The sequence below is a fragment of the Halyomorpha halys genome, unplaced genomic scaffold (genome assembly GCF_000696795.3).
Source record: "Halyomorpha halys isolate HHAL.00 unplaced genomic scaffold, Hhal_1.1 Scaffold184.1, whole genome shotgun sequence".
Taxonomy (NCBI): domain Eukaryota; kingdom Metazoa; phylum Arthropoda; class Insecta; order Hemiptera; family Pentatomidae; genus Halyomorpha; species Halyomorpha halys.
This window is the reverse complement of record NW_027105747.1, coordinates 471214-486171: the sequence shown is the minus strand read 5'-3', so window position 1 is coordinate 486171 and position 14958 is coordinate 471214. Positions and strand designations below refer to the sequence as shown.

At 27.1% G+C, this 14958-nt stretch overlaps 4 protein-coding genes across 4 annotated transcripts in view; 2 read left to right on the top strand and 2 right to left on the bottom strand.

Moving 5' to 3' along the window:
* Positions 1–14958, top strand: part of LOC106679206 (digestive cysteine proteinase 1) — a 401586-nt gene that overhangs the window by 37102 nt on the left and 349526 nt on the right. The window lies entirely within an intron of this gene.
* LOC106679211 (immunoglobulin domain-containing protein oig-4) lies at positions 681–2200 on the bottom strand. The gene is made up of 4 exons (XM_014418225.2): positions 1965–2200; positions 1629–1818; positions 1408–1557; positions 681–1055 (listed from the first exon to the last, which is right to left on the bottom strand). Exons 2-4 carry the CDS (start codon positions 1815–1817, stop codon positions 897–899), a joined length of 498 nt encoding a protein of 165 aa, XP_014273711.1. The 5' UTR covers position 1818; positions 1965–2200; the 3' UTR covers positions 681–896.
* Kal1 (Kallmann syndrome 1) overlaps positions 2443–14958 on the bottom strand; it is a 73316-nt gene continuing 60800 nt past the window's right edge. The window contains exons 2-7 of the mRNA XM_014418224.3: positions 13895–14093; positions 13245–13520; positions 11211–11416; positions 3802–3943; positions 2897–3072; positions 2443–2818 (exon numbers count right to left, since the gene is read on the bottom strand). Coding sequence (XP_014273710.1) covers positions 2699–2818; positions 2897–3072; positions 3802–3943; positions 11211–11416; positions 13245–13520; positions 13895–14093 — 1119 coding nt within the window. The 3' untranslated portion in view covers positions 2443–2698. The remainder of the gene's footprint in view (positions 2819–2896; positions 3073–3801; positions 3944–11210; positions 11417–13244; positions 13521–13894; positions 14094–14958) is intronic.
* On the top strand, positions 6347–9352 carry trk (trunk). The gene is made up of 3 exons (XM_067053491.1): positions 6347–6351; positions 7475–7672; positions 9174–9352. The coding sequence occupies exons 1-3, from the start codon at positions 6347–6349 to the stop codon at positions 9313–9315; spliced, it is 345 nt and encodes a 114-aa protein (XP_066909592.1). The 3' UTR covers positions 9316–9352.

Here is a 14958-nt window from a genome sequence, read left to right as displayed (position 1 = left end):
TGGACCTGATTGGACCAATTCTCTTACTAGGGGTGCCCTCCGTGTGAGGGACAGTACATCAATTGACAGTATCCTAGTCAAATCAGAGCTTATTTTAACACTCATTTCAATTTATCTCCTCACTGACAATCTAAGTGCCTCTGCAATGTGTCAAAATATCATTCCATTCAATTTTGTCCATTTGATATTTTTATTTCCATATTAAGCGATATATAACATAACTTTTTTTTGTTATTCTAATGAAATATTTATTTGTTCATCCAGGAAACCTATACTTTACTAACTTGTATAAAAATAAAGTATTAAACAGAAACATAAAAATTAAGAGATGAGAAACTTAGGTTTTGCTTGAATTTATTTCAAAATACCTTTGACAAGAGGTCAATAAATAAATAAAACATTCCAGTTCAGCTGCTCAGGTCATCTCCTGATTTCAAGACTACATAGATTAATGCCTAATAAAATAAATGAGTAACGTTACTATAAAAAATATTTTGTTATTTTTATGCATACTCATTATTTTATAACAATGATTTTATGGAATTACTTTTAATCAATATATTTCATATGAGTAAGACAGTATAAGGTATTAAGTACAAAGTTTTAAAAGTATATTTTAATAATTACAAACATAATAATACAAAGAACTGGTATTTATTGCACATTAAAACATAAAGTACTAAGCATAATTCGACAGGAGTTTAAAATATACAGTCATTTATTTTTAATTTATATTATAAAATGTATTTCATTTATATTTCTTCTATAACAGATAAAATAATAAAATGATTAGTTTTCAGTTTCATTTTTTAATGCTAAAGAAAATATATTTGTTGCTTATATAAAAATATATATATATTTTTTTTTACATAGGTGATGTTAAAAAGTAATTTTTTTTAGTATGTATAAATAACATAATCAGTTCTAAATCCACGGCGATCAATCGCATATTGGTTGTCAGCCTGACATTCATAATATCCTGCATCTTTTTGTGTGGTTGGGTCAATTTCCATTTTGGACTTCATTGTGTCATTCCCAATAGGCCACTCATGAACCTGAAAGGAGTTTTTATATATTTTTTTCACTATTTTTTGGTCAAGTAATGCAAATGTAGACTACAGAGGGAAAACAAGGTATCTTAATTTTTCCTTAATGTTCAGAAGAACAAAATTTATCTTAGAATTGTCTAGTCTTCACACTTTACGTGTATAATTCAATGGAGATTTTTTGTCATTTAAGCTTTTTTTTTTTCCTGTTTTGATTTTTCCATTGTCTCCCTCATTTAAAGATCATTCAGAAACTTTTGTTAGTCATAAAAAAAAAAAATCAAGTTACTTTGTTCTTCCTCTATAGTCTTCAATAATAATTACAAAAAAATTCATTTAGATAGCCAAATATTTTTATTACTTGGAAATATTTATGAGCATACAGTTCGATTCCATCTTTGAACCAGGTTATTTGTGGTCTTGGATATCCTTGAGCCATACAGAAGAAAGTAATTTTCCTACCCAGCATGTAATCAAGTTCAAAATGTGATGCTTTCACTATGCGGGCGCCCTTTAAGAGAAAGAAATATTTATAATAGTTATTTTATAAATAATTAAAATTTTGGAATTGCTGAAACTTACATCTTTGTGTTCATAATAACTAGCACTGGCTGGATTTCTATGCCGGATCAGTATTGGCATTCTCGAACCATATGTATTCCTCCGACCACCTCTTCCTTTACCTCCCATGCGACCACCACCTCCTCCCCTTGCACATTCAGTCACTATTGTTGAACTTATTATTATAAAAAGAAGTAGATATGCTTTCATGCTGAAAATATACCAAAGAGTATATAAAATGATTATTCTTCACAAATAAGAAACAAATAAATTTATAAATTATATTACAAAAATAATCAAATTAAATGGCTCAAATCAACGACTATTGCATGAACAAATGAAGGGCAATGTACTTACATGTTCTTTACTGTCAGATTATATTGTAAATTCAGAGTGTATTTACTTTGATAGAGCTGTTTCTCTATCTATGTCAGTTAGTAAATAGATTGTTCCACCCGAGGCTTATTAGAGGATGTTTGTCAGTTAGCCAATCAGTCACTATTGGCCAACTGATTCCTCCCCTTCTCAGCTGGGAGAACATATTGGAAAATCATAAATCAATTTGAACATTTTATTATTAAAAAAAAGAATATATAATATATCCGTTTAAAAAAAAAATACATCATAATATTACAAAATGTCAGTAACAAAAATATTTATTTATGCAAAATTTACAAATACTGTTTATATGGTAATGACTTCATGCAACCAATTTCACCTATTTCTAAAAGTTTTAAAACTTATTATACATCATAATAATAAACTATACTAAGTATTTAAAACTAATTTTAAATTGTAACAAATTTTAAGTAGATGATAATTCATTTTTTGTTTTCAAAAATTATCTGATTTAGAATTCTGGTTTGTTTATGAATATTTAACATTTTTAAAATTAAATTTAGAATTCTGGTTTGTTTATGAATATTTAACATTTTTTAAATTAAATATATAATTAAAGTATATGTTTTTACTTAGATCTACCATTCTTTACATTTAATAAATTCAGTTATAGAACAATTGTTTTGGTATTTACAAATATATTTTTTAAATTACAATTCTTATTTTTAATAAACCTATTGAATTTCATGAATTTAATCTGTTCTAAAGGTAACCTTTCCCACTCTTCTCCTCTTTTTGCACTCAGATAATTCTTTAACAACCACAACATATTCACAGTTTCTATCTAACGCTGTGATCGAATACTGAGATCCCTGCAAAACAAAGCTCTATATTAGTAAAATACCATTTAATAATCTACATATTATGATGAATGGAAGAAAACAGCTCACTGTGATGATAACTTTTCTTTTTTTCCCACAAATTGATTCCCAAGATATTTCATATTTAGATTTTTTTCTAGATTTCCATGAAATTTCAGCACTCAATCCTCCATTTTTCTGTAAAATGTTGTAATGGACCTGAATTTTTTGTTTTGATCTTTGTTTTGATCCAATTCTATGAGAATCTGAAGAAAAAAAATTATGAGAATGATATTAGTACCTCTTACCTTTATTTAGGTGCCTAATAAAAAAAATTAAAATATAAATTTATATTAAATTAATCTCGACTATGTGCCATTGGTAATATTTAATAAAATTCATAAATAAGGATGTTATATAAATTGACATAATATTATTTAGTTATGAGATGAAATCAGTAAATGGAAATAACATAGGCTTCTGACACTGAACGAACCCAGTTATGTGGTTTATTACATTTAACTTCATCTTAACATAAAGTGGAAAAACTTCTTCACATAAAAGATATAGTTGAAACACTACCTTCCATGGGTTGAGCCTCAAATATACTAATATTGATTTCATGAAGTAAAATCTAAATGAGTGTCTAATTTTTTGGTTTAAATAGATTAAGGATTCCTCCTTCAAATTCTCAGAGGAGGTATAATAAGTGCAATAATGGACAAATAATTAAAATTAGACTGATAATAACAATAATGGATGGTGTAAGGAATAGATGGTAATAAAAGTTAATCAATAGAAGATTTGTGAACACTCTTTTATTTTAATATCTAAATGAATAAGATAAGTATCTGCATTAATAGGTTTTCTGGGATAATGGAAAATTAGAGATTCCATGAGAACTTTCAATATGAGAAAAATAAGACTATCCTAGTTTTTGTTAATGAATATATTTAAGTAAGTACTAATAAGCAGTACATAAATATCATACTTACTGGATGTATAGTTTGTAGTGTTTATGTTTAAAGTTGCCCGCTTACTGGAAATTTTTGTTTTATCATGTATGATTTGGGCTTGCACATGAAATGTATATAGTGCATTTGGTTTTAAATATTTTATTCTTACACAGCTCTTTCCCTGTGAATTCAAAATAAGAAAAATTAAAATATTAAAATATATTCTTTTGGATGTATTTTCTTTAATGATAACTACACTATAGTAAATCTAATAACATTTTCATAGATATAGGTCAAAATATAAAATTCATAAACACTATTTGTATTAGCAATAACTTAATTGTTTAATATTTGATAAGATAAAAAATTTTTTTTTACTTACTCAAAATTTAAAAAAAAAATGGATAAAAATCAGACTTTATAAAATCATTCTTCAGGCCCTCGAATCAAATATTGAAAAATGTCTTAAAATTAACTTTAGGTTTAATAAGAAAGGAAAAGAACATTGGATTTAAGTCATCCTCTCTTGTTAGGAGGAGTAAGCCTTCTCAAAATGTCTTTCTTTCCTATTTCTAGGTTCTCTGGGGCCAGAATGGCCACAAATCTACTTTGTCATAGCCACTCCAGAAGTGATTCGGGGTTCGGCTAATTTTGAAAATAAATTACTTCACTAAATAATTGAAAAAAAACTTAGGTTTATTTACAAGTCTAGAACAAACCATAAGATAATTGGTTTAAGAACAAATTACTAAACATTATAATTTTTTTTTCTACATGAAAATGAGTAACATGATTAATGTTCATATATAATATAATTGATTTTGTGCTATATTTATGATTTGTAAACCACTATGATCTATTCACATGTTCATTATTATCACCCTAAATTTCAGTTTTAACATTTCCTGTTTTGTAATAAGTGCTTTGCTTTCCATGAAGTCTCATTGAATTTAATGATGATGATGGGAATTATCATTGACTGCACTTTTATAGCTAAACATGGCTTTCAATCATTGCATTAGTTTTCGTCACAGTTTTAAATTCAAAATTTCTGTCTCTCAATATTCAAATCAATTAGTCACTGGTTTTCTCTAGTGTAAAAATGATAAAATTACTATAAAAGAACACAACTGATAGTATATACTTCCTCAGCTGAAAACAAACCACATACTTAAACTTGATTTTTTCTGCTTCTGTTTTCGTTCAAATAATTTCTATTATGAAAAAATAATTTTTAAGTATGAAATTTACATTAAAAATTTCAATACTTTCAGAATTGTTTAGATTGTTTCTGTTATATTAATATTTAAGTAATTAATAAATGAAATTTTGCACTTTAAGAGTCTATTGTTCACAAATGTTTTTAATGAAGATAAATATTCTTCTTTATTTATTTTTTTTATTTTTATAAAAATAAATGTATTCACCTATCTTTTTTTTTAGTTTTATCACAATTATTTTCTTTTATAATATTTTATAAATATATCGCTTAAACAAACAAATTATCAAAATTATTTGTAACTACACTATTATATATTTGAAATAAATTAATTAAACAACTGAAATCTACACTCTTAAACTCTCATGGTTTAATATACTGACATATTATTTTCTATAAATAAATTTCCCTTTGAGAAATGGCAACCTGATAAGTCTAAGGAAAGGAAAATGGCTTGAAGTGATATTATTTTCATGTCTCAGTAGGGCTTTCAGCTCTTTGACACTTCTTTTGTCTCCATTCTATATAAGGGCCAGCCAATCCCTTCACCCATCTCTGTCCCATCCCAGACCAGCATGTAAGTTGCTGTCTTTCTAGTATCAATTTTTTAAATTTTAGATAAAGATTATTAGTTCAAATTAGATCTGATTGACAAACTATTCAATTTAATACTACCAATAATAATTATAAATTCAATATATATGCTAATATAATTCTGATTATTTAGATAATCTTTGGAACTGATTAGTTTTATTATTATAATTAGTTCGATAATTTACTTTTCCTTCTTTATTTTATTCTTATTCATCTATATACACATTTTGATTCTGTCGTTCTTATTTTATATCTTTATTTGTTTTTATATTTTTTTTTTTATGATTTTGTTATGCAATTGCTCAATTACAACTCTGTTACCTATTGCCCATGACTGTGGCTGATAGTAATATTTATCAATAAATAAAAAATAATAATCCTTAAGTTTAAAATCTTTTTAATTAATAGCAAATGATTAATAATTTGTATACATTTCTTCTGGTATAACAAATTTAAGTCATTTGATCATCAGTTGAACTGCACCCTACTCGTAAGGGGCAATTTGTTGTTTTTTTGTGATACCTTAATAAAAGAATTATCATGAACGTTGAAAAAGATTATGAAAATTTATAGTGAACAGTTTATTGTATTAAATTACTACTAATTTTCTCCTATTTAGATTAATTTCAAAACAATAAAATTAAAACAAATCTTTTTTTATTTATATTTAAATTAAAAATACCTCTTAAAATACTTATATTAAAATTAACCGACCTCAAGATCCACATAAATATACATCGTTAACAGACATGAAAAAAATCACCAATATAGATGCTGTACGAAAATGATAAAAATAGAGGTTCGATAAAATCCCTTAGTACAGTTTAAGGATCAGTTTAAGGTAGATGTTAAAGTTACATTTCTGTGTTATGATTTCCCACACGAAAGTGAGTAATTTTATCAAATCCCTTAATTGTTTGTAGTGAAAAAATGTGAATCTAAAAAAAACACACTTTGTCACGTGAGATGCAATAACAATGCATAATATAATAGTGCATAGTTTACCAAATAAATACTTTTAACATCTTAACAATGTATCAAAACTTTATAAATTTATTTTAATGAAAATAAGATTCGATTTATATAACATATTTACTAGATAAGACTTAAAATGAATAACTTTTTTTTACAAGTAAATTACTATAGGATAAAATGTTAAGATATTTAGGAAAAAATAGGAAGATATTTATTTTTAACACTATAAAATAATATTTTGTTAATTAATTTTATATAAAAACATTAAAATATACTGTAATTATTTTTTACAGAATTTTACTATTCAATTTACAGTATTAATTTCACATTTCTGTTACATGGACTATTTATCTCAGATTAAAATAAATATCGTGTCTTCTAATGCTATCAAGAGGGGTTATAGCATAAATATGTGAGATTTAACACTGCTTTCAAGTGTTTCTAATCTTCCTAAATATATTTCCATTGTTAAATATATTATATTTTTATAAACTTGTTGATAATTTGATATTCAAGTATTTGGCTCAGGAAGAGGTTTCTTTTTACAATTTACTTTATTTATTTTGTGTGTATTCACTATATATAATTTTGAAATGAAATGTTTATATGAGTGAGTTTGTCAATAATTTTATGTAATACATTTTTTCTTTTACTAAAGATAATTATTAATCATACCAAGAAGAAAAAAATGTTTCTAATGTTCTGACAGTAAATGTCTCATGATCAATGTTTTATTTGCATAGAACTTAGATTATTTTATTTCTATTCTAAATTTTAATTTATCATTGATAAACTGCTAAGTAAGAAGGTTAATTTATTATAACTAACTTCAATATTATGAATCAATCAGTGTTTCATTATTACAGAGGTTAAAGTGTATGTGTTTACTCATATATGTATAACATTTTATTTATTTTATAACAGGGTGTTTGGTGCCATCATACTTCAGTTATTTGCTCTGTATGCTTTAACTAACCTTGGGAAAGCATGTATAGTTAATGAAGAATGTGCAGGGCGTCCAAAGCTTTTAGATCTTGGGCGAGGCTACTATCCACAATTTCTATTCACTTTAGAATGTGATTCTAAATGTTTACCATACATTTGTACTCCTCAAAAATACAAGTATGTTTCATAAAGTTAATATAATTTTTCAATTAAAATGAGCTTTAGGGAGTATAATTTAACACTAAATATATTCTAATTATAAACTATTCAAGTGAAGTTTAGCTTATTAGTTATGTCATTCATTCTGTTTGTTTTGTAAAACTGAATCATGCTTTTATTAATATATTTTTTAAGCATGATAAATTGTTCATTTCTGAAATGTTTTTAAATCTGTCTTCAATGAACTTCTTGATTTTATAGGAAGTCTCTAGTATCCAGTAAAATGATGAAATTAAAAAAAAAAATCTGTTATATTTAGGATTTATTCTACAATGATTAAAAATGATATTAAACCATATTGTCATTCAGGAAAAATTATTTTTAATATTCAGTTTCACGTTAAGTGCCTAATAGCACTGGCAACAAACAACATCTCTATTAATTTTTACAAGTGAACACCTAGTGTTTTTTTTATTTAAAGTTTTATTGAGATTAAATTTTATTAATGACTAAAATAAATTTATCAAGTTTCTTTGAAAATTTATGGAGCAAAAAATTATTTGTACAGTAATAGTTGTAGTAATAACTTAATAGTTTGTTATCAGGTCATTGTTTTCAGCTAACGCATAATTATTTTATGCCAATTACTCATATTCTAAAGAATTAAGTACCACCTGCAAAGAGGAAACTATCCAACAATGATCACGGAACTGATATATTGAAAGAATGTTCATAATGCCTTGGCTATTTTTTTTTTTTTTTTTTAATTTTTCAAAAATATCAACTTGATCCTAGAAAAAATACAAGTGAAAAAATATATTTGGTTTTATTAACTGTATTATTGTGTAATAAACTGGTACAATAGTTGATAATTTATTAAACAAATTTAATTTATATTAAATTCATAACTACTAAAAATTAGAAAATGTTTAAATTATGATTTGTTGAAGATTATGAAATATTTCAAATTACAATAAACTACAATTTTATATTAATATGAAATAATGTAAAATATAATTGCATGAATTTTATTACTAGCTTAGAATTAATGTTATTAGATAAAAATATTATTATTATTATTTTTTAATATATATGATGATATCAAATGCATGATTGAAGGAGTAGTGAATTTTTGTGGCTTAAAAAAAATGAAAAAAGAGAATTTTAAACCAAAAAAAAAATCAACACATCATTCAAGATACATCTCGTCACAACCATTGTATTGTAGGATACTTATATAAGTTTAATTTCTTTGAGGGTTTTTTTGAGATGTCTATAAAATGAGAAATTAATTCTTATTTATTTTTTAAATGGTTACTTTTTTTTCATTTTGAGGTATCGTCGCTTAAACGATGACATATTAAAATAGTAGAATTCCTAGTCTCTATTAGATACTGATTTTAAAAATTTTTTTACAAAATCTTTATTTACAATATAGCTTCTAAAGTAGTTATCTGAGATTATGTATTTGCATGATGGGTCAATTGTTTTTTTCTCATATAAAACTGTTTTTTCTTAGTGTCAAAGTATTGCGGAGGAGGAGAATTGAAGACATCACAGTAGATGGAAGTCTGCCAGAGTCACTTCGTGAATCATGGCGCTTTGTTTATAAGCCAGTCACAGTTGCATGTTTGTGTAATATTTATAGTCAAGAACAATAAACTAATTTTCTAGTCAAATTAGGTTCTTATTTACATAAATAACTCAGTTTATGTTAAACATAGAGAAATTTAAAGAAACGTAAGTTATTTCAGAATGAATAAAATTGGGTCTTAGTGATAACAAACAATTTTTTTTTAGTTTATAGAAGAGTATGTTCTTTCAGAATGAATAAAATTATGTCTTAGTGATAACAAACATATTTTTTTTTAACCTCTTGAATTGAATTACCATTATATTTCATAGATATATAACAGCTCTTGTTTTTTTCTTTTCCTGGATTTTGAAAGTTTCTTCATGTAAAAAATATATACTATATTTGTTATGCTAGATATACACATTACCCTAGTTATAATATTTATTTATTTTTTTGTTATGTACATGTCAATAATAAAGTTTTAGTTTGGCAACCTATTATGTTTGGGTAGTATTGCTTGTTAAATAAAGTATTTCTCTCTATACAATATAAAATGATTTCATATAGTCTAACACTAACAAAAAATTGGCAGAGTGAATAATCATCCTGTTTTCTACATTTCAATATAAATCACTTGGTCCAACCAAGTCATATTGAATCATATCTAGTCAACTGTTCAGAATATATATTTTTAATGAAATGAATATAAATTATTACGATCATATATAGGCATATGTATGATTATATAAATATACATGATTATTGGACTGTTTATCATGTTTTTTTATTTAACAACAGCCAGTCTACCTCAGCCATACTCTCTACCTAGTAGAAATTTTATTTTGACTTTTCTTATTTTTTAATAATAATGATCAATGACAAGATATTTTCACAATTAAAACAAGGCCGATAGTAAAACTGGTACCCAGGTTAAGTCTCAACACACTTTATTATTTCTTTAACAGTCCAACGTTTCGGCCAGTTCAGCCATCCTCAAGGACACTCTTAAATATAAATTTACATCCCACATCCAAATATTTAAATAGCTTTTGGAGGCTATTCTGCCAAAGTCATTAATATCAGTCAAATTACCCTATTTTGTCACAATGTCATTAATTTTTAAAACTTTTAATTATAGATCAACTTAACACTATCACTTTCTTATCAACAAACTATTTTTTGTTATTGAAAAATATGTGAGGTGTAAATTTGTATTTAATATTGTCCTTGAAGATGGCCAAATTGGCTGCAACATTGGACCGTTAAAGAAATAATAAATTTTTTTGAGACTTCACCTGGATACCAATTAATTTATTTAAAAAAGAAAGTATATTTAACGGTTTTTTAATTAAAATTTAAATATGATTATTATTATATATTATAGTAGGAAATTCGTGCACTTTTTTGAAGATGAAATTGAATGTTCTAATTATTTTATAGAACTTACAAAAAGTAGATGAATAAAATTTTCCTATTTTTGAGGTTAGATTCCTCATAGATTATAAATTCTCTATAGAGAAGGCCTTGGCTAAGGAATAAGAAAAATAAGTTCTATAAAATTCATAGAAGGTGGATATTGTCTATTCTCCTAAACTGGAAGAAATAGCTAGCAACAACAAAACATCTAGCAATGATGGACAAAAATAATGGTGTTATACTGCCAGGTAAATGACTTTTAATCATGATATTAGACTTAAATGTAGGTGAGATGAAGTGGTAAATGATGCTATAAAACAAATTAGATTTAATAACTGGTACTGTTTGGGACTGAAATACGAAGGCTTATTAAAGAAGCATGACCATACTTTGAGCTCTTGCCAAGAAGAAAAATAATCTATTAAATAAACATTAATAGGATTTATAACATTTTTAAAAAAAATCTTAGAAAAATTATCAGGATAATACTATTTTAACAATACATTGTGCACATTGGTGTTCTATAAAATTAACATTTTTAGCAAAAATCATAGCATTACTTACATGAGGAATTGTCTTCCTATGAACTTCTTTTGAACCTTTGTGGAGAGGTGTTTTATCATCAGCTATTCTTTGAGTCCACACAACAAGATACCTTGTGACGTGTTGGTCTGAGCGTGGAAGCTGCCAGCTGAAGAGTCCCGAAACACTTCCATTTTTTAATACGCCTTTAAAACTCAGGTTTTCTGGCATTTCTGGTGGCTTTGCCTCTACGCAATACAGAAATCTACTAATATCTCAACATCGTATAAATACTAACACTTAATTATAGTCAGAAATAAAACAGGAGCACCGGGACAGGAAAAACTTGTCCCGGACCCAGGGCTCAAGGGGCTCTCAATTCTCCTGGTCCAATTTTTGTATTAGAAAACTTTCTGAGATTTCAAAAAAGAACAATAAACAAAGATGATTATGACATGAAAAGAGAAAAAAACCAAAACTTAGACTTTTTAGGTATGTTTCTTATCAATGAGACCAAGGGGCTCTATCAAAGTTTTCTTCTCCAGCCTTCACACTTCTAGCTGTACCACTGAAATAAAATTTAGACGATATTTTTTTTTTTTTGTTTATCCCCTGGCCATTTCTAATATGAAGGGGAAGGGAAGGAGAATTATTCTACAGGCTACTACTCTGTTCTGACCCTACTGGGAAGGTCGAGTTTCTATTTCGTGGGGCCACCACAAAATAAAAGTCAAACTGCCCCAGCTGGAATTGAACAGGTGCCTTTGCAGTGTTGAGGCTGCTTAGGTGACACCTTCAGACACTTGCCTATAATTTTTCTATGATACTTAACACTTGTCTCAAAGGAGCTTCCGAATTCATCCTATTAAAAGGTAATGGGTAATACTGAATATTAAAGTGTCATGCTATATTATATTTGAAGGTTTAATTGGATAATTTAAGTTCTTTTTTCTCCTTGGATAGTTTGATTATTTATGTGTTAAATTATGTGAGAAGTGAAATTTAATAATTAATAGTGTTGACAAAATAAAATATATATTTGTTTTCTGCCTGGGTTGCCTTCCCTCACAATTTCAGAGTGATCTAAACCGTAGATCTCTGGTAACATATACAAAACCAAATTAAAAAAAAAAAAAAAATCTATATTTAATACTCCCTCTATTGAGAATAATAATATTCACTGAAGTGAGAGGAATCATCTGCTTTCCCATGGTTAGTAACTTTTTAATAGCCTCTCTAAATAGCAGGCAAAGGTTTGTTATTAAAATTTTTGAAGATTCCCTCATACAAATATCACATTCCTTATTAATTCCCCTCTTGAGTGGTCCAAAGATTGTCATTGGGGCAATGTGTGAATGGGGAAAATATCCAATACAAAAAAGTATTTCGTTGCCAGAAGAATGGGTTATAGATGATGTTGAATGAAGGTGATGACATATTAGATACTATTTATGTTTTGGAGTGAAACTTGGCAAAGTGTTTGGTATATATGGCTTATACCCTATTAACCTCCATTACATAAGACATATTATAGAAAACAGGCATTTAAAAATTTAATCTCAAGCTAAAACAATAAGCAACTAACTATTTATTACATAATTTATATACATCAGTATATCAAAAGAATAAAAATAAAAGCCAAGCTTAGCTAAATATGAGTCAAATGTAAAAGTTACAAGTGGGCACTGAAGATTACTTCAAAATCCGATCTCACTGAAACCAAAAATGAAACTGAAGATGAGAAGGATGCTTAGAGTTTCTGGTATCCTCCAGCGTGAGAGAGAAGGGACAGGGGATTTCTTGGGGGGAGGGAGGAGGATCCTGCTGTCTTGAATTGTGTCCAGTTTTCAGAATTACCTTGTTCTTCCTCACATTTATATTTTGTGTTTTCGCCTTATAATATGTTTGAAATAACATAAGCCAATGTTATTTGCCATAACAAATAGTGATAAATAAAATTGAAATTTTATTATTAAACATTAAATTGAATGATGATATTAGCGGTTCATTTGAAACTTAATGAGAGATAGAAATTACAAAATATAATATATAAAAAAAATCTTATTCACTACTTACCAAGATGTTGTGTGAATGGATTTGAAGAATTTGAGAAGCCTTTAGAACCCAAACCATTGACAGCTGCTACTCGTGCCATATACTCTACTCCAGATTGGATAGGGATCTTTATTGGATGAGATAACCGTGGAGTCTTATGAGCTGTTTGCCATGGACCAGATGCTTCTTTCATTTCGACTACAAACATTGAATCTCCAGGATGCACCCAGTCAACCAGCATAGTACCCAAGTCAGGACTTTTGGAAACTGTGACATTTGTTGGGATATCCGGCAGGCCTATGATGTAGAATTGAAAGCACAAGTTAGGATTGAATTAAAAAAGAAATTATTTTTGGTTATATACCTCGAAGACAACATTGATTATAAATCTAGATGATGGGAGAATGAGGAAAAGAGTATGTGAACTAGTTGGAAAGCATAAACTTTGTAGTATATTATGCTTTTCTTTGATGATTATTGATATCTGTATTTCATTTGCCTCATATTTACAATTTGTTTGAATAAATAGCTATATTTTATTGTTGTTTATTAACCCTAAAAAACGCCAGCAGAGAGGGCTAAAATATAAACTAAGATTTAATAGTAATAGCAGTAATTAATATTTTTTAAGGGGTGCTTAATTTATAATTTAGTTACTGAAATATATTTACCTGGTGTATTTTCGAGATTTATTGGCATTTGACAAGTTTTTCCACACTCATTACTGCAGCAAAGATCCAAGCCAGGACAGTCCTTGTTAAAATGGCATTCTTCAATGCAGCTTTTAAAAAATGGATAGCTTTGATTTCCACATTGGCCTGGTTTCTCTGGAGGATTGCTGTAACACTTTTCTTTGCACTCCTTTCCTTCCTTTGGAAAAAAAGTAGGTATATTTCAACAATTCAAGTTAATCAATTTAAGTTCAACAATTCTAATTTGATGTTTATAGTTCTTATTCCATAATTAAATAAATTATGAAGGTGTATAATGATCAATTATAATTTATCAGATGATTCTATAATTTATTAAATTATCCTTTAATTATATGAATAACTCAAAATTTTCACTAATAGCTCCTAAATGATACATTTCATTAAAAATCTAATTAGGTGCTGGTATCACACAGCTTTCACTTACCATCCTACATACGTGACAAATTTTTGTGTATATGGTGGTCTGATATTGATGTTATCACTATTTTTGTGATTTTAAAAAAAAAACACCAGAGAAGGCAAAAATTATTCTGAACGAATCGGATAACTCCATTTTTCCTTTTTTTCTCCTTTAGTTATTTATAAAATTCTTTGATATTTCTTATTCGTCTATTTTTTATTATTGCTAACAGTGAGAACTGTTTATTTTTTTCTAATAAACAAAATAAAATGTACTTTATTGGAAGAATTTAAAAATTAATTTTCATTTAATTCCATTCAGACTATTTCAATCAGGATAAGACCTATCTGATATTAAAGCACCTTAATTGTGCATTCAAATGCCTTGTTTAATCAAAATCATTAGAGCCGTTCTGGAAAAAATCGAAAAACTGTGAAAAATCTATTTTATCTACATAATGTTGGTCGATTTTCTGGAAAATGTTGCTCATCCCAGGCATATATCTGCCTTAAATAAGTTATTAAGTTTCGTAGGACTTTTTGATTTTGAGTAAGGCTGTTGACACACACACACACACAGAAGATTAGCTGCTGCCTATCCCAGCATCACAATAGAAGACTTT